The following is a 16,171-nucleotide window of genomic DNA, read 5'->3' as shown; positions in this document are numbered from 1 at the left end:
TGAATCCGAAAATATTACAGATGATAATGGTAGCAGTGAGAATAATATTTTTATTGCACCGATTGTCGTAACAATGCAAGAATGATAAAGAAATAAAAGTAACATGAAAATATAGGAAAACAAATATAAATATTATAATAGGATTTAGCGGGTAATTAGAGGCACCAACAAACTTAATTTAAATTATACAACGTATCTTGCAACTACAGAAATTTCCATATGCATGTTTATTTGTAGCACTCAATTGACTCGATGCGCGTCTCGTATATCGGTGCCGGATTCAGAATTATTGTAATATCAAACGAATTGCATTTGAAAAGTTTTCATTAGTATACTTTGGCTTCTTGGAAATCAATGTGGTACTCATATATAACAAATACAATTTATTTTATTGAATGAAACTTAGTTGTTTACAAAATTAAATCAGGATTAAAAAGTTCGTCGATATTGAATATATTGAATTTACTATCGAAGTTAGAATTAGAGTATTAATTGATAATTAAATTATTAGAATTAAAAGTAGAATTTTGTATTGAATTGAAAGATCGAGGTTTAGAAGTTAATGCGCAAAATGCGTATATATGTACTTCGTTACAATCTGATATTCCTTTATTAAAAAGTCTTTTGAAATATATTAATGAATATGTGCATTACTTTTTTAAAATAGTACTGTAATAGTAATTCTTATTCACTGTTTTTCTATTACGATAATTAAAAAATATTTAATTGAAGAAATTGATTTGAGCAGTCGATAACATAATTACGCATGCGCTGAAAAATTAGAATGAACACATAACCACGAGGTAGAAATTGAAAGTAAACGTACAACATAACCTACAAGAAAACGTTTAAATATTAAACTGTAAAAATGTATTTAATGTATTATTTAAATGAGAGTGGTGATCGAGTGTATACTCTGAAGGTATTAAGAATTCTCTATTCATATAAATTATAAAATACATTTCGTATGTTTTGTACATTTTATACATGTTGTATATCAAATGATTATACTTTGCTTCCGTACATTGTGCGTTTATTTAACGGGAATTATTAATTTATATTTTTATTTTTTAAATATTAATGTTTACTTATACATGACTTATATTTTTCTAGAAAGTTGATCCAAATGGAAAACCCACATTATCAGCACATCCAGGTAAGTAAAAAATTTTTATTTTCTCACAAGCAACAGGTATTTAATGATAGGAATGATTTCAGCTCGATTTTCTCCAGAAGATAAATATTCTAGAGAAAGAATAACATTAAAGAGGAGGTTTGGTCTATTACTCACGCAACAACCATTACCTACTTATTAATACTTATTTGTTATCTGTAATTAGGTGTACCAATTCAATATACAAAAAAATGCAATTAAATTTTATAATCTAAAATAAATATGTAATAAATGTATTTACCGTATTCATATTTAATAGATATGACTAATTATGACCAACGCCTACAACTTCCTCTTTTGATAATATAAGCTTGCCAACAAATTATGGGAGTCTCATTACAATATGTTTGTTCCATTTGCAATTCTGTTTAATTTGGTACCTAAATCTAATGAAGTATTGTTAACATTATAGACATAAATTAACTATTCATGTTATTTATTATAAATACCTTTTTATTCAGAATTTAGTATATCTTAACATGTACATATAAAAAATAAAAGTTATATTTGAATATATTATACAATATCTAATGACTTCAAATAGCATACAATTTTATTAGAAAAACATATTAACAGGATTATATCAAAACCACCTTCAATGTATTTTAATCTTAATATTATGTAAAAGATGGTTTAAAATTTTACAAACTACACATATTAATAATGACAAAATATTTTTAAACTGGTACATACAATGGAGATATTACTATAAACTAAAAAACTTGAACCAATATTTAATTCTAATATCCTTTAATATACGTTTATACTTTAAGCAATATTTAAAATGTACCATTTTTAATCAAATACATTATATGTTATACTAAGATGATGAATAACAACCTAGATACGTTATTTGATATCTTTATCTACATATCTTTGTACATATACAATGAAATATGTATACATGTACTCCTTATCTTTTATTAATTAAAAATAACATTTAACATTTTATATAAAACATAACTTTAAGAACATTATATAAAAAATGATGCTATTTTCACTGTAAATAATTAAATGTGTATGTCTATTGCCATTTACTCATAATCGTAATTATCTATTAACTAATAAATAACACAGAAATAAAAACTTTAGCACTGTATTGTTCTAAATTATATTTGATAGTATTTAAAAAATATCATTCAAATTTATTATAAATGCCAAGTTTTGACACTTTCCACTGTAGGAATATTGAGTATTGAGTATTATAATTATATCTTATTTACACAGTTAATAACAACGTCTAATTAAAAAAAAAAATCATTTTCTAAATAACATGGCAACATAATGATACTTCATGTATTACCCACATTTTAAATAACGAAGAATAAAAAATAAATGTAACATCGATACTGTTTATCTTGTTCTTTTTACATGTACTTACATTTTACACAAATCATTACACAAGACATTTTTATGATGTTAATTACTTCTCATAATATTTTCATAAAAATGATATTAATTTTAGGTTCTTATTTCATAAGATGAGTATATTGTTGATAAACATTTGTACAAATTTTACAGAATTGTATCCAGTAAGGATATATTGATGTCTGTTCACCTTGGCTCTAAGGTGACATACTATATGAGTCTCAAAAATCAATTATAATTAACATAAATCAAATTATAATGTACTTGATATAGAATATAGTATGTAAAAATAGAACATTTGGAAGATTAAATACATGTTACATGTATATTATATAAAAAACAGAAACAAATAATTTAAAATAAAGAGAAACAAATTTTTATAATTTACCATCAAAGTGGACCGAGAAAGATCAATTAAATTTTATGTGTGAACCATATAACATTAAACAAACGTTGCTCAACTAAATACAAATTACATTATTTTTCTAGGAAATACATCGCGTTGTAATGCTTTTCTTAGTTATGCATTTCCAAACTAATTACAAACATTGCATACTTACATATTGTCATATATTTACTTTGCTTCTAATGGCAAAACATAAATTAATGGTTACCTATTATTACTAAAAATAAACAGCAAAATATATTGAAATTTGATTTTAAGACATGCATTGTATAAACATATCACTCTGAACTATGTACAGAGTGATTTTATTTGTCTAAAATTCAAATTTCAATGAAAGAATATAAAAACATAAACAAACCATTATAGTGATGATTGAGAAGAGAATAATAATATTCAGTATCAAAGATGTCTGCCAGACAATATACAAAGGATCTTAGCATTGGTACAGTTTGCATTTAAAAATGCAATGAATGTACTACACATTTATAGTACTGTATTTGTTATTAATTTGCTTCTGAAGGAGCCGCTGGTAAAACATGAACTTGTTGCGCTTTGCTAGCATTATATACTTGTCCAGGACTGAATGGTTCTAATCTTGGGACAGACGCTATTTCGCTCTTTCGAATATCTTAAAAAAAATGTATAAATATTATCAATATTAATATAAATACTACGAATTGAATTCTTTGCAACTTTTCAACTGTTTCATAACGAACAAAACAAACTTTTTTTTCACGAACATAAAACATACTTACCATTCTTTGATTCTGTTGCTGGAATGTATCGAGACAATCTAACAACAGGAAGGGGTAAGTAACCACTGGTTAGCGGCATCACGTCCAATGTGACATTTTGTTTTTCTACGACTTCCAACGACACAATGCCGGCAGTACGGCCACATACAGCCCACATGGCTTGATCGGCAAGAACCTCGTACATTAATTGAGGTGGAGGATTTGGAGTGGGACTGGGCAATATACGTGTTACTGTGAGATAAAGATGGCACATGCTACCAGCACGACAAAATTCACCTCCGTTCCCAGCAGGTTCAACTTTTGAGTACACTGTAAACAAAGTCTGGAAAATGATGTTATAAATAATAATTTGTCTGTTTAAAATATTTTTATATAAAGTAAACTACACAGATGTGTATTTATAAAATCATTTTCATATTACGTTTAATAATAATTACGTTATTAGTAGGAATAACACATAAAACTTGCAAACGCTTAATTAATTTAGAACTATTAAGATAATAAAGAAAATATAATTTACACTCTTACCATATAATCCGTTATATCGAAATTGCATCTATAAATACTGGATGTCTTCTCCATTCTTTGCAAATTATGTATATGCAAAGGATCGTCATTAGTATGTGAATCTTCAGCGTCGTTGATTGGCATATATTTTACGTGAAAATCAGTCTTTATAGGCATCATAGATTTCTCATCTTTACCAATTTCAAGTTCCCACATAAATGATACATTTATTCCGTTACCTATTATTAATCTCTGGCCGGCAATTGGATTTAAACTTTTAAAATTAATATCTATAGATGTTACTGTTATTAATTCCGGTTCAGTCAATTGTAAAAGTTGTTTTGTTAATCCTGTTACAACTATTTGAATAAATTTTCTTCGTTTTGCGGTATGAAGTTTCATATTTGACATAAGTGGTGGACCAAAATGTAATGGTATGCTTTCTTCAACACCCCATGGACATTGTATGTTTAACTGAAAGATTAACATTTCAAATAAATTAATATTTAAACATTATATATCATATGAAAAATAAATACCTTATGTTCCATTGATAAAGCATCTTTCTTTGGTGGTAGTTCAGCTAAAACTTTTAATTGTAATCGTACCCTTTGAAACGGTTCACAAACTGGCAGTGGTGTTTCTAATTCTTTACACATTACTTCTTGTGAATTGCTAACTTGTACAGTTAATCCTCTAGATGTACGTAACTTAAGTTTCATTTCCTTTGTTATTTTTATGTTTTCGCTCATAATTAATTCTATGTCTTGAATAAGACCTGCCAATAAGTCTCTACCGCATTTCAAATTAATTGTTGGTTGAGTCTTCGCTACTTCATAGCATAACCGAGGATTTAAAATGGGCGACAGGAATTCTAATTTTTCTTCAATGACTAATGATAGTTGACCAACTTTGTAAAAACCAGGCTGATCAACACGCCTAACCAATGTAAACGTATTCGTACCCGGTTTCATTATAAACTCGTCGCATGATAATGCTTTGCTAAAATCACCTTTTGCATTTGCAGATGGTTTCCTATGTTTTGTACTATCAGAACGTCTTACAACGGGTTTAGTATTTCTATGTATCATGCTAACTGAAGCAAGACTTTTATCTTCTTTATAATTTATATATGAATATACTTGTAACTGACGCAACCTTGGATCAAATGGCTTCATATCTTCAAGTGTACATTTTGATAACCTGAAAGAAACAATTCATTAATTACTGCTCTTGATTAAGCATATGTAATACAAGAGTTATTACATACAATGGGATTAGAGGTTCAGGTGGTGCCTTTGGCCCCTTTTTTTTATTCAGTGCCTGAGGTTTCTGAATATCTTCAACAGATATAAATGCTTTAGTGCATTTCACTTCTCTTGGAAATAAACTTTTTATACTGATTTCAATATTAACCACGCAATCTTGCACTACCTTGTCCATTACTTTAACTTGCATACTAAGTATTACAAAAGCACATCCAAGTTCTACAAGTAATGGCTGAGGTGATGCAATCATTTTCATATAGCCAAACATTTCTTCAAAATATATATTACGAACAGTAATATGCAACACATTTAAACTGGATATTGCTGCACTGACTTTTGTATATTTTTCAACATCATCCATTCTTTTATAACATTGTGCTAGTTCTAATTGAGTTTGTGCTGCTAAGTGGCCCCATCCTTCATCAGTATAAGTCTTTAAAGCATCCAATAAAAATGCTACAGCTTTCTGATTCTCTCCAAGTTCACAATAGAACTGTGCTAATTCCTTTCCTATTAATCTCGCTGACCGAATACGACCTACATGTTTGTAAGTACCCATAGCTAATTCTGCATGTTCAAGATACTGTTTTTTAAAAGCTTCTTTTGAGGAAAGTGCTTCTTTCAGTTTATCGGTAGGTGTTAATTTCCCTTCTTCTTGTGGTTCGCAATCACCCATACCAGCTATAAGATAAACAACTGTGTGTAACTGTTCACTAGAGGGTTCATTTCCAGGCATTAGACCACACAATTTTCCTAGACTTCCTAACTAAAATAAATTATAAAAATATTTAATCAATAACTTTATCATTTATACCTCATTTATTACTCTTCCAACTTACTTTATCTGTGGCAAGAGCCCATAAACTGGCTGTGTGAAGGGAGCATAGATCTAATTGTTGATTGTTATCAATATTGTCAGTTGATAATTGACAAGCTTGTAGTACCTCTAATGCACAGAGAAAAGACCAACATTCGATGGATCCTTCAGGTCGTTGAACTTCTAAGATTCGTAGTTCACTTAATGTGTTATGTACAAATGACAAGCACCTTTGCGCAACCTAAATTAGGTGTAAAAAAAATAGTTACAAAATAAAATTTTGAACTCATCCAATAAAAACAATAAAATTGTTCAAAAAATTTATATATACCTCCCATGGTTTATTACAGGCTAGTAACATGGCACATTGTCTACTAAATAAATAACTTCTAAGATCTAACAATGATGCTTTACATTCTGCTAGAAGATATCTTAAGTGATGATTTGTACCATTACTTAAATTAACACCTCCCCAATTATTTAAAGGAGTTTGAAATAAATTTAACCAATGTGGAGTATCTGCAAAAGTTCCAATTATTTATTACTGTATATTTTAAAGAATAAAAATGAAACATGGAAAAAGAACAAAATTTTTATACCTCCTACATTAGAATTAAGCACAAATTGTGTGAAGAGAGCATCTAATTCGTCATATTGCACTAATGCTTCATCATACAAGCCTAACATTTGTAGAACAAATGCAAGTTCTTCCTAAAAAAATAATCTCTGATTAGCAACTTTATATTTATGCAAGAAAGCACATAAATGTGACGTCATTGTTTTACTTGTAATAAAAAATAGTGACAGAAATTCCAAGTTGGATGGTTCCTGTTTTCTCTTTGTTCTCTAATGACATCTTCAAAACCAGACAGTGTTTTGTCATAAGCTATAAGCATTAATTGACGTATGCGATTAACCAAACCCCTCCATGATTCAGCTGAACGCATCTCTGATTTTACAGAATTTATTACAGAAAAACATCTGTTTGACATACAACATATATAATGGAAAGAATAATTTATGAAAAATCACATGAGAAACATTCATAAATCAATCATTGTTTATATTACCTGTCTCCATTTTTAGAAGCAAAATCACTGCGAATTTTATCAAGAACTGTAGTTCTAGGTAGTAGTTTATTAGTTTTTTTTATATCATAAGTTTCTACTAATACAATCATCCAATCTTGTATATGATATTGCGTTAATGTTTTTAACCAATTATCTATATCATCTCTAATATTGGCTTTGTAAGTATCTACATCCTACAAATAAGAGTTCTTTAATGTATTTGTATTAACAATTATTATAAATGTACATTTTTACTTTATTATATTAACATATTTACAGAACATTCAGTCCAATAAATATGGAATATTGGATGTTTTATCAGATGCCAATCTTTCTTAGATTCAAGAATATCCTTGGAAAATGGCACAAAACTTGCTCCAAGTTTGACTTGTTTAATTGGTCTACCGAATGATCTACGCCATTCAACTGTATCTGCAGGTATTCCTTTCAACAAACTATTTTCCACTGTAGAGAACAATTTTTCATCCCCAGCATCTGTATTAAAGGTATTATTATATCACCAGGTAGTAAAATAAGTGGGAGTTAGACTCTGAATCTATATTATTGCAAATAAAATTTATAATAACTATATGTACAAAAGTATACAAATATATCTATGATACAAACAATTAATATTCCAAATATGATATAATCAGTAAAATTTGAACAAAATAATATTTTGAATAGGAATGAAAAATTTCAAATATAAAACATTAACCTATTTAAAATAACATATGTTTATTAAAAATTTGGATGTAAAAAAAATTATAATTTTGAAAAAATTCAATATTGAGTATCATAATATTTGAAATGTGCAAAATTATATTTCAATTATGTTGTTAAGAGGAAAGAAATATCATAAAAGTTGACAGTTAGTCGAAGGCGTCAATAACAATGCTTCGCGAAGTCATTTCAAGAAAGAGGTTAAATAAATTAATATTTTGATCAATGAACTTACATGTGATAATTGGTTTAGAATCCATAAAGAGATATGTCTTGCGTTCACCATCCATAGACAACCCCCCATTGCAATTCATTTCTAAAGATTGGCAGTTGCTTCGCGAACTTGCTTTCAATCATTACAACTTTACGTCACTTTTACCAGTTTATAGTAAAATTACTTTTTACTTGATTTTGATAGAACGTGTTTGCAGTCTCAACGGTCTCATTGAATTAAACGACAAAATTATTATTATTCGTCACTAATTAAGAAGAATTCAACAAAAACTTCAATTGGAATTCAACATTTTATTTCAATCGCTCAGATAGATTTCATTGAGGTTGGAATTGGATCTTCATTCAACATGTCGTGTAACATCGATTCTTTAAAATCGATATCTCGTAGCATTCAAGATATTGCATGATGCTGTTGTTTGTTGCAATCTTCTGTTAGTAAAATTAAACGTTACTGACTTACAGGATAAGAATCAAATAATTTTCAAATGAAGAAGTATGTTGTAGCAAGTTATTAATAATGTATTCATAAAATACAATTATTACATACTATTTAACTATGTGTTGAGAATTATGAAATTAAATTGAATGGTATGTATAAAAAATATATTGAAGTATAATATATTTTGAAAGCAAATTTGTATAAGGTTAACCATTTAATTGTTAATATTTTAATAAAAAATGTTGATTGCGACGAAATATGTCTATTCTGATTTTTTCAGATTGCTTTAAAAATATTCAACATTTTATAATTGATATAATTTATTTAAAAAATACAAAGTAATGATGTTAAAGAAACTTATCCATAAAGTTCCTGGTGAAATACCAGCCCCTTCTAAAAAAGAAAATCAAGGATATATAGAAGACTTAGGAATGAAACAGAAATTTGAATTAGAAGAACTGTTGGAAAGACAAAACAAAATTCTTGCTAATAAGTAGGTAAGGTCTAAAGCAAATGTTCTATTATTAGATAATTTGTTTCTAATACATATCTGTTAAACATTATTTTTAGATCATTTGTAATGAAGCTTCCAGATAAAGGGCAAAAAATTCAAAAATTTCGTGACAAAATATTGAAAGAAATAGAAAGTAAGAATGAGATTGAACAAGCTGCTGATCTTTTATCAAGACTAAATCTGGCATCTGAAGGTAAAAATGCTATGAATGAATTAGAATGGACTGGTAAATATACTGAAAAAAGAGATGTGGTCAAGATTGTTGAACTTGACAGTGATGATGAAGAAGATCCACTAAAAATATTAGCTCAAGTTAGTTTTATATTATTAATAATTATTTCATAATGTTCTCAATAATATATTTTAATGTTTATTGATATATTCTGTGCTACTAGCCTACAGGTTCTGGTGCACATAAAAAGAAAATTATCCATTTACCACCAGAGGAAAGTTTGATTAAACCAGAAGATTTAATAGAAATAGAATCACTTAAACAAGAAGAATCTGAAGAGGTAGAACATGTTAAGTACATTCTCAATAGAGTAGAAAAGCCTTCAGAAGGAAAAGATAAGAAAAAGGAACCATTTAAACCATATAAAACTACTAAATCTGATGTACACAATCCAGAAAAAGAAAAACAAAGAAAGCCAAATAAACATTGGGAAGTTACAGCAGCCACTCCACCACTCATAGTTCATGGTGCAGTACAAGTTATAAATTTAAATGACTCCCTAAAACTGCAGAAGGAATATAAAGAAAAACTTCAAGTAATCAGATTGGTTTTGCATTTTATATATTTATCCGAGTATATAGTATATTTATTTATAATTGTAATATTGTTTTGTAGGAAATTCAAGCGAAGCATGCAGCAGAAAGATTAGCAGAACAACTTGGTTTGCATACTATTGGTGCTCCATCGGAAAATGTAGGCAATTACCGATTGCATGAAAACGACTCTAGTTCATCTTCCACTTCAGACGATGAAGAAGAAACTGAAGTTCACGATGATGAGGATAATGACAAAAGGGGCACAGTTGTTTTTACAGTAGACAGTATAGAGCATTAATCTAATCTATTTTATTATATAAAAATGTGAAGATTGTATTAATATATTTGTAAATAAAGTTATTTATTTTCTTAAAAATATCAATAATTCCAATTTTGTGCACTGTTTTCTAAGGAAATATTCAATATAAGAAAATTAAAGCGTTATGGTTATTAAAATTACTTTCCATTTCCTTCAAAATTTATAAATGAGTATCATGAAAAAATAAAACATAAATTATTAAATATATGCTGTTTATATTAGTAAAACTACAATGATAAGATGTAATAATGAATCAAAGTAAAATGTTTATGGAACTTTATTATTTTTACAATTTTTATATTAATTGTATCCAAAATTATTAATAATTGCTGTGTATGGTGCTGTGGCTTTGACAACGGACTGCCCAGCTTGTTTGGTAAGTTTCTGAAACAAAAGCCATATGTAGTGCAAAGCTAATTATATAGAAAATTATAATCCAATTTCTTAATTTACCTTGAGTTTGTCTCTCTTTTGAACCTCAAGAATTGATCTGACACGTCTCTTGTTCTCCAGTGTGCGTACCACAGCCTTGTATTTCCATCCAACTTCATGAGACAGTCTACCTACATGACAGTACTAAAAGAAAGAATAACAGTTTTAGTCTAATTTTTTTTTATACCAACTTATGCTTAATCATTTTCACAATATTTACTCAGCAAAAAGTGACATCATAAAATATGAAGCAAATAATGCTCAGGCGCAAATTACCATACCATCATTGTAGAAAAATTGAAAAATATATTGAATATTTGTAATAATTAAAATTCAAGAATATTTTAAAATAATATTTGATCTTACCTTCCTACCAGGTTTCAGACACATAACTCTCATTGCTCCTGGTACAACAACACGTTTTCTACGATCATATGGTGGTGGACATCCTTCATATACCTTCAACCTTCTAAGAGCATCCTTTCCTCTTTGTGTTTTGTGTGGAATCATACCTATGCATTAAATTTTCTCTGAATTTCTTAATATTTATGTAGCAAACTACTAAATATTCAATAGTAAATAATCTCATATGAAATGTTTGTTTCATTGCACCATCAAATAATGTAGGTAAGATATGTGATAATCATTGATAAACACTAATTTCAAATTATATAGTTATCAGTTAATATATTTGTTAACATACCCCGGACTGTTTTCCATAGTATTTTACTAGGGGCACGGAAGTGGAAAGGTCCACGGGCTGGGTTTACATTACATCTTTTGCGCAAGAATGACATAAACTTCAATTTGTTCCTATAATAAAAATTTTACATATAATTAACTGTAATATTAGTAAATTTAAAATACTTATTAAGAAAGTAAGATACATACAAAAGTATCTATCATATAGAATAAAGAACAGTAGAAGAATAGAATAAATTCTTACAAACCTGAAGAAGTTACCAGAGATATTAAGTTGTTCACTCCGGACAACAATTACTTTATTGCCTTGCAAAATAGTTTTGGCAATAATTGCTGCCAAACGACCGAGTAAATGGCCACGGCCATCGATTAATATTGGCTAAAAACGTATAAATATAGAAATTAAATAATATAAAACATTTTTTACACTATAATAAAGAATTATGACGAAAAGAAATATGTAGAGTTTATTCAGTTTTATAAGAGACAAATTATACACTCATACACAATACTGTCATAATAAATAACACGTGTCAAATATAAAAAATACTTTAAAACAAAATTAATCGTTCGGTAAATATATTTCGAAATATGTATTATTATTATTGTGAAAAGCACTAAATTACTACGTAACATGTATCTCGTTATTCCAAAATATCAGGCACAGTTGTAGGAAAACACGTGTATGTGGTCACACAAATCATACAATGATTACAAAATCTGGTAAGAAATTCGCGTTAAATATACATGCAAAATATTTATTTATATTTTTTGCGTATTCTACTTCTTAAAATAATCATACTTTTAATATACTAATGATATTATGTGAGTTAAAATAATAAAACTGAAACTACATACCTTATTACTGAAGCCAGTCATTTTGTCACCCTACCGGAAAAGGGTCCATAAACGTTGAGAGATGCGCGACCTCTTACCGGAAGATACCGAGAAGGCTATCAGTATGGCCAACATTCAACATTGATTTATTCTACAAGTAAAATTAGACACACAATATTGTTTATGTTTAAAATAATCATAAAATACCATTAAATTCATTTTTAAATAATAATTTTTTAACTTTCACTTATAATAAAATAAACTTTCCATACATGAGCTTGTACACTAAAGTTTTTATAAATACCTAGAAATTAAAAATTATACATTTAATATAATTTATTACATTTTATACCAATACTCAATTATTCTAACTATCTGATTATTTAATTGTAAATGTGAGAATTTTTCCTGTGTAATTAATAATGCATTAATTGTCATTGAATATCACGATGTAAGATAGTATACTCATTTCTTTTAGTGAATCTTTAGTGAATCTGAATTGTAGAGTGAGATAGAGAAATGTTTTAATAATAGGTGTTTGTTAATCGCGGTAAAATACTAATAATAAGAAATTTCGTATTGACGAGATCGACGTTTGTTATAAGATAGTAATAAAAGACTGGTTCAGTTAAATAAACAGTAAATTTTGTAGGTAAAGTTTTAAATTTTGTGATGCTCTTGAATTCAATTCGAGGTTATATGTGTCATTGAAAATGAGTGAAAAACAGAAAGTATTAATTTGTGGAGACGTAGAAGGCCATTTTAAGTTCTTATTTAATAAAGTTGAGGGTATTAATAAAAAGAGCGGACCCTTTGATTTTTTATTGTGTGTGGGAAACTTTTTTGGTGAAGATAATATAGAACTTGAGGTCTATAAAAATGGCGCAAAAAACATTCCCGTTCCAACGTACATTATTGGCGCGAACAGGGAATCCGATTTAAAAAATTATCCAGAGGAGGATGGTTGTGAAATATGTCAAAATCTTACGTATTTAGGAAAACGTGGTGTGTACACTGCTGCTTCAGGACTGAAAATAGCCTATGTCAGTGGTATAGAAAGTAATTCTTCTGAATCAAAATCTATCTACTTCAATGAAAATGATGTTGTATCAATTAAGAATTCTTGCTTAAGAGGCCAACCTAGTTTTCGTGGCATTGATATATTGTTGACTTCCCCTTGGCCTGTTGGAATCACAAATTTGGATCCTAATAAACCAAATTTTAATTATAAAGGTTCAAAATTAATTGCATGGTTGGCTACTCAAATAAAGCCAAGGTATCATGTATCAGCATTAGAAGGTATTCATTATGAAAGACCACCATATAGGTAATTAAAATTACATTCATTTCAGCAATATTTTTGTTGATTGTGATATTTGTAGATTTATAAAATATTTTAACTTTTAGGAATCAGAGCCAGAAAGATGGTAACATTGAAATAGCAACAAGATTTATAGCACTTGCACCTGCACTAAACACTCAAAAGAAGAAATGGTTATATGCATTAAATTTAACTCCTGTTGATAGAACGCGTCTGTCTGACTTAGTTATGAAGACTACAGATGAAACAGAAAGTCCTTATCCTAAGGCAATGTTATCAAATCAACCTGGTGCACAAAAGGAAGAGCCAAAGTGTGCACAGTTCTTTTATGATATGGAATCTAAAGATACTACAAAGAGGTCAAAACATTCAGAAGGACGCAGTAAGAAACCGAAACCAGAATTTGATCAAGCAAAATGCTGGTTTTGTTTGTCAAGTCCTGAAGTCTCCAAACATTTGGTAATATCAGTTGGAGCAGAGAATTATGTTGCCCTTGCTCGAGGCGGCTTAGTTGAAGATCACTTTTTAATTTTACCAATAACACATCATCAAAGTCTTTCAATTTTACCAAAAGAGGTAAAAGAAGAAATGGATCAATATAAAAATGCGATTACAAAATACTATGCTACTATGGACAAAGTACCTGTATTCTTTGAACGAAATTATAAGACTTCTCATTGTCAGTTACAAGTTATACCTATTCACAAAAACTTAGCACCTGGTTTAAAGGAAACATTTGAGGTAAATTATTATACTTTGTATTATATGATAAATTGTAAATTAACAGTGATCTATATATTTCTTTTCTTTTGTTAGGAAATGGCAGAGTGTAACAATTTCAAAATTACTGAACTACCACCACATACAGATCTACAACAGATTGCAAAACCAGGTGTTCTATATTTTTATGTAGAATTGCCAAATGGAGAAAAGTTATATTACAGAATTAAAAAAGATTTTCCACTTCAGTTTGGTAGAGAAGTATTAGCAGCTGATAGAATATTGGATATTAGTGATAGAATTGACTGGAAAGATTGTCAAGTTACAAAGGAAGAAGAAATTGAACTAGCAAACAGGATTAGAAAAGAATTTCAACCATTTGATTTAGATACATGAAATTGTATAAAGAATTAACAAATCTATATTGTAATATATGTATATACATTTATACATAAACTTTTTTTAAATATACAAATAAAGTCATTTTTTATGATAAGAAATGGCATTAGTGTTATCCATTCAGCGTTCCATTTTTTTGATATTTTAATTCATGATCTTCTGGTGTTGCTAGAGGATCTATTCCACTTTGTTTCATTTGCAATGCTATATCAAACAAATAATCGTAACATTCTGTCCTGTAAAGTGTATATGTTAGTAAGAAAAAAGTAGAACAGAGTCATCACAAATTAATGGTAATTACATAGTCTTTGCTTGTTGCCATGAATCACCCCAAACATAAATTCCATGTCTTCGTACTAATACAGCACATGTCTCTGGATAAGCAATAATGGTCTTATCCAATTCATCTCTTAAGTCTTGTTCAAATGGTGTATTTTCAATTATTGGTACTACTAATTCTTCATCATAACGATATGCTCTTCCCAATTTCTGATTTCTTATACCTGTTACAATTTTTATTATATTTTCATAGGTAACAGTATGCAAGTTCATATTCTTTAACACCTAATTCATTCTTTTATACCTTTTATCATTTCAAGATGAGTGACACGAAATTCTTTACCAGGCCAATGTAATGTTACCATTACTGCAAATTTAGAATGAGTATGAATTACAGCTGCGGCATTCCTCCTTAAATATGCACACATGAATAATGGAGTACATTGGGATTTTTTCAACTTTTTCTCTGAAGGTGGAAGTTCTAAGTCTTTCCCATTAATATCTTGTACAAACATTTCATTTGGACATATACGTTCCTTTTGGACACCAGATGGGGCAATATATATTTTGTCTCTGTAAAATTAATATTATTTTAAAAATATTGATCATATTGTGTTTATTATCATTAATAAATAATACTAACTCATGTTTAATAGATATACCACCACCAGTACCAGTAACCCATCCAAGATCATAAAATAGTCTACATAATTCAGGAATCAAATTTCTTGGATGTTCCTGTAAAGTAGATTAATCAGTGGAATAATTTATAAATATAAAAATATTTTTAATGTAATACCTTATCATATTTCTCATCAAACGAAGACATTTCTTACAGTTCTATAAAAAAACTGAGCGAATTCTGTAAGATATAATGTATATTAAGTAGGTACTATCAAAGTCTTATCACTTTCATTCAGCGATCACGAGTTCAATGCTGCTTTCGAATTCATCTGCAAATACTAGGATAATACATCTCAGTAATTAATCTTAAATTTGTGTCATTGAATATCGGACTTTAATTAGTGTAACAGTACTTTTTATGGAAGTTAACGTCTATACCGATCGTAGATTTTATGTTATTCAAGAGTTATCCGTTCTATTTGTTAGAGTTCGCTA

The 16,171-nt window shown here is 28.5% G+C and overlaps 6 protein-coding genes across 9 annotated transcripts; 3 read left to right on the top strand and 3 right to left on the bottom strand.

Moving 5' to 3' along the window:
* The first annotated feature begins 752 nt into the window (after positions 1-752).
* Positions 753-1,410, top strand: Nop10 (Nop10 ribonucleoprotein). The gene is made up of 3 exons (XM_031976680.1): positions 753-922; positions 1,114-1,156; positions 1,219-1,410. Exons 1-3 carry the CDS (start codon positions 869-871, stop codon positions 1,314-1,316), a joined length of 195 nt encoding a protein of 64 aa, XP_031832540.1. The 5' UTR covers positions 753-868; the 3' UTR covers positions 1,317-1,410.
* Positions 1,411-1,757: 347 nt separating this feature from the next.
* On the bottom strand, positions 1,758-8,475 carry SIDL (SIDL trafficking protein particle complex subunit 10). 3 transcript variants are annotated; one of them, XM_031976693.2, is made up of 12 exons: positions 8,324-8,475; positions 7,643-7,860; positions 7,366-7,559; positions 7,081-7,276; positions 6,895-7,006; positions 6,627-6,814; positions 6,318-6,536; positions 5,481-6,244; positions 4,750-5,413; positions 4,232-4,684; positions 3,704-4,025; positions 1,768-3,576 (listed from the first exon to the last, which is right to left on the bottom strand). In XM_031976693.2, exons 1-12 carry the CDS (start codon positions 8,400-8,402, stop codon positions 3,452-3,454), a joined length of 3,534 nt encoding a protein of 1,177 aa, XP_031832553.1. In that variant the 5' UTR covers positions 8,403-8,475; the 3' UTR covers positions 1,768-3,451. The 3 variants fall into 3 exon arrangements, with proteins under 3 accessions (XP_031832555.1, XP_031832553.1, XP_031832554.1); XM_031976694.2 differs by lacking the exon at positions 1,768-3,576 and having other exon boundaries at positions 3,787-4,012; XM_031976695.2 differs by lacking the exons at positions 7,643-7,860; positions 8,324-8,475 and having other exon boundaries at positions 1,758-3,576; positions 7,081-7,181; positions 7,366-7,518.
* Polr2M (RNA polymerase II subunit M) lies at positions 8,438-10,439 on the top strand. Of its 2 annotated transcripts, XM_031976699.2 has the most exons (5): positions 8,438-8,910; positions 9,042-9,254; positions 9,332-9,587; positions 9,671-10,042; positions 10,123-10,438. In XM_031976699.2, the coding sequence occupies exons 2-5, from the start codon at positions 9,103-9,105 to the stop codon at positions 10,339-10,341; spliced, it is 999 nt and encodes a 332-aa protein (XP_031832559.1). In that variant the 5' UTR covers positions 8,438-8,910; positions 9,042-9,102; the 3' UTR covers positions 10,342-10,438. The 2 variants fall into 2 exon arrangements, with proteins under 2 accessions (XP_031832559.1, XP_031832560.1); XM_031976700.2 differs by lacking the exon at positions 8,438-8,910 and having other exon boundaries at positions 9,108-9,258; positions 10,123-10,439.
* A 182-nt stretch (positions 10,440-10,621) lies between these two features.
* On the bottom strand, positions 10,622-12,484 carry RpL13A (ribosomal protein L13A). Its single transcript, XM_031976702.2, has 6 exons — positions 12,355-12,484; positions 11,745-11,875; positions 11,498-11,607; positions 11,161-11,306; positions 10,816-10,938; positions 10,622-10,746 (listed from the first exon to the last, which is right to left on the bottom strand). Exons 1-6 carry the CDS (start codon positions 12,373-12,375, stop codon positions 10,663-10,665), a joined length of 615 nt encoding a protein of 204 aa, XP_031832562.1. The 5' UTR covers positions 12,376-12,484; the 3' UTR covers positions 10,622-10,662.
* A 261-nt stretch (positions 12,485-12,745) lies between these two features.
* LOC116426951 (CWF19-like protein 1) lies at positions 12,746-14,841 on the top strand. Its single transcript, XM_031976698.2, has 3 exons — positions 12,746-13,660; positions 13,741-14,395; positions 14,471-14,841. The coding sequence occupies exons 1-3, from the start codon at positions 13,047-13,049 to the stop codon at positions 14,768-14,770; spliced, it is 1,569 nt and encodes a 522-aa protein (XP_031832558.2). The 5' UTR covers positions 12,746-13,046; the 3' UTR covers positions 14,771-14,841.
* On the bottom strand, positions 14,808-16,101 carry LOC116426953 (putative methylthioribulose-1-phosphate dehydratase). The gene is made up of 5 exons (XM_031976701.2): positions 15,852-16,101; positions 15,696-15,790; positions 15,357-15,625; positions 15,075-15,276; positions 14,808-15,009 (listed from the first exon to the last, which is right to left on the bottom strand). Exons 1-5 carry the CDS (start codon positions 15,879-15,881, stop codon positions 14,886-14,888), a joined length of 720 nt encoding a protein of 239 aa, XP_031832561.1. The 5' UTR covers positions 15,882-16,101; the 3' UTR covers positions 14,808-14,885.
* Between the last annotated feature and the right edge of the window lie 70 nt (positions 16,102-16,171).

Source organism: Nomia melanderi, chromosome 2 (genome assembly GCF_051020985.1).
Source record: "Nomia melanderi isolate GNS246 chromosome 2, iyNomMela1, whole genome shotgun sequence".
Lineage (NCBI taxonomy): Eukaryota > Metazoa > Arthropoda > Insecta > Hymenoptera > Halictidae > Nomia > Nomia melanderi.
Note: the sequence above shows the minus strand (reverse complement) of the source record. Positions and strands in the feature narration are given on the sequence as shown.

Excerpts from the sequence above, each read along its gene's own strand:
- RpL13A (XM_031976702.2), bottom strand. The coding sequence starts at position 12,375 with ATGACTGGCTTCAGTAATAAG. Across the intron at positions 11,307-11,497 it reads ACTATGGAAAACAGTCCGGG|GTATGATTCCACACAAAACA; the intron begins GTATGTTAACAA and ends TTTAATGCATAG. Across the intron at positions 10,747-10,815 it reads AAAAGAGAGACAAACTCAAG|AAACTTACCAAACAAGCTGG; the intron begins GTAAATTAAGAA and ends CTTTTGTTTCAG.
- Polr2M (XM_031976699.2), top strand. The coding sequence starts at position 9,103 with ATGATGTTAAAGAAACTTATCCATAAAGTTCCTGGTGAAATACCAGCC. Across the intron at positions 9,255-9,331 it reads AACAAAATTCTTGCTAATAA|ATCATTTGTAATGAAGCTTC; the intron begins GTAGGTAAGGTC and ends CATTATTTTTAG. Across the intron at positions 9,588-9,670 it reads CACTAAAAATATTAGCTCAA|CCTACAGGTTCTGGTGCACA; the intron begins GTTAGTTTTATA and ends CTGTGCTACTAG.
- LOC116426953 (XM_031976701.2), bottom strand. The coding sequence starts at position 15,881 with ATGTCTTCGTTTGATGAGAAATATGATAAG. Across the intron at positions 15,791-15,851 it reads TTGATGAGAAATATGATAAG|GAACATCCAAGAAATTTGAT; the intron begins GTATTACATTAA and ends TCTACTTTACAG. Across the intron at positions 15,010-15,074 it reads TGGCAACAAGCAAAGACTAT|GACAGAATGTTACGATTATT; the intron begins GTAATTACCATT and ends TACACTTTACAG.
- LOC116426951 (XM_031976698.2), top strand. The coding sequence starts at position 13,047 with ATGAGTGAAAAACAGAAAGTATTAATTTGTGGAGACGTAGAAGGCCAT. Across the intron at positions 13,661-13,740 it reads TATGAAAGACCACCATATAG|GAATCAGAGCCAGAAAGATG; the intron begins GTAATTAAAATT and ends TTTAACTTTTAG. Across the intron at positions 14,396-14,470 it reads GTTTAAAGGAAACATTTGAG|GAAATGGCAGAGTGTAACAA; the intron begins GTAAATTATTAT and ends TTCTTTTGTTAG.
- Nop10 (XM_031976680.1), top strand. The coding sequence starts at position 869 with ATGTATTTAATGTATTATTTAAATGAGAGTGGTGATCGAGTGTATACT. Across the intron at positions 923-1,113 it reads ATCGAGTGTATACTCTGAAG|AAAGTTGATCCAAATGGAAA; the intron begins GTATTAAGAATT and ends ATATTTTTCTAG. Across the intron at positions 1,157-1,218 it reads CACATTATCAGCACATCCAG|CTCGATTTTCTCCAGAAGAT; the intron begins GTAAGTAAAAAA and ends GAATGATTTCAG.
- SIDL (XM_031976693.2), bottom strand. The coding sequence starts at position 8,402 with ATGAATTGCAATGGGGGGTTGTCTATGGATGGTGAACGCAAGACATAT. Across the intron at positions 5,414-5,480 it reads CCTGAACCTCTAATCCCATT|GTTATCAAAATGTACACTTG; the intron begins GTATGTAATAAC and ends TGTTTCTTTCAG. Across the intron at positions 4,685-4,749 it reads CTTTATCAATGGAACATAAG|TTAAACATACAATGTCCATG; the intron begins GTATTTATTTTT and ends TTAATCTTTCAG.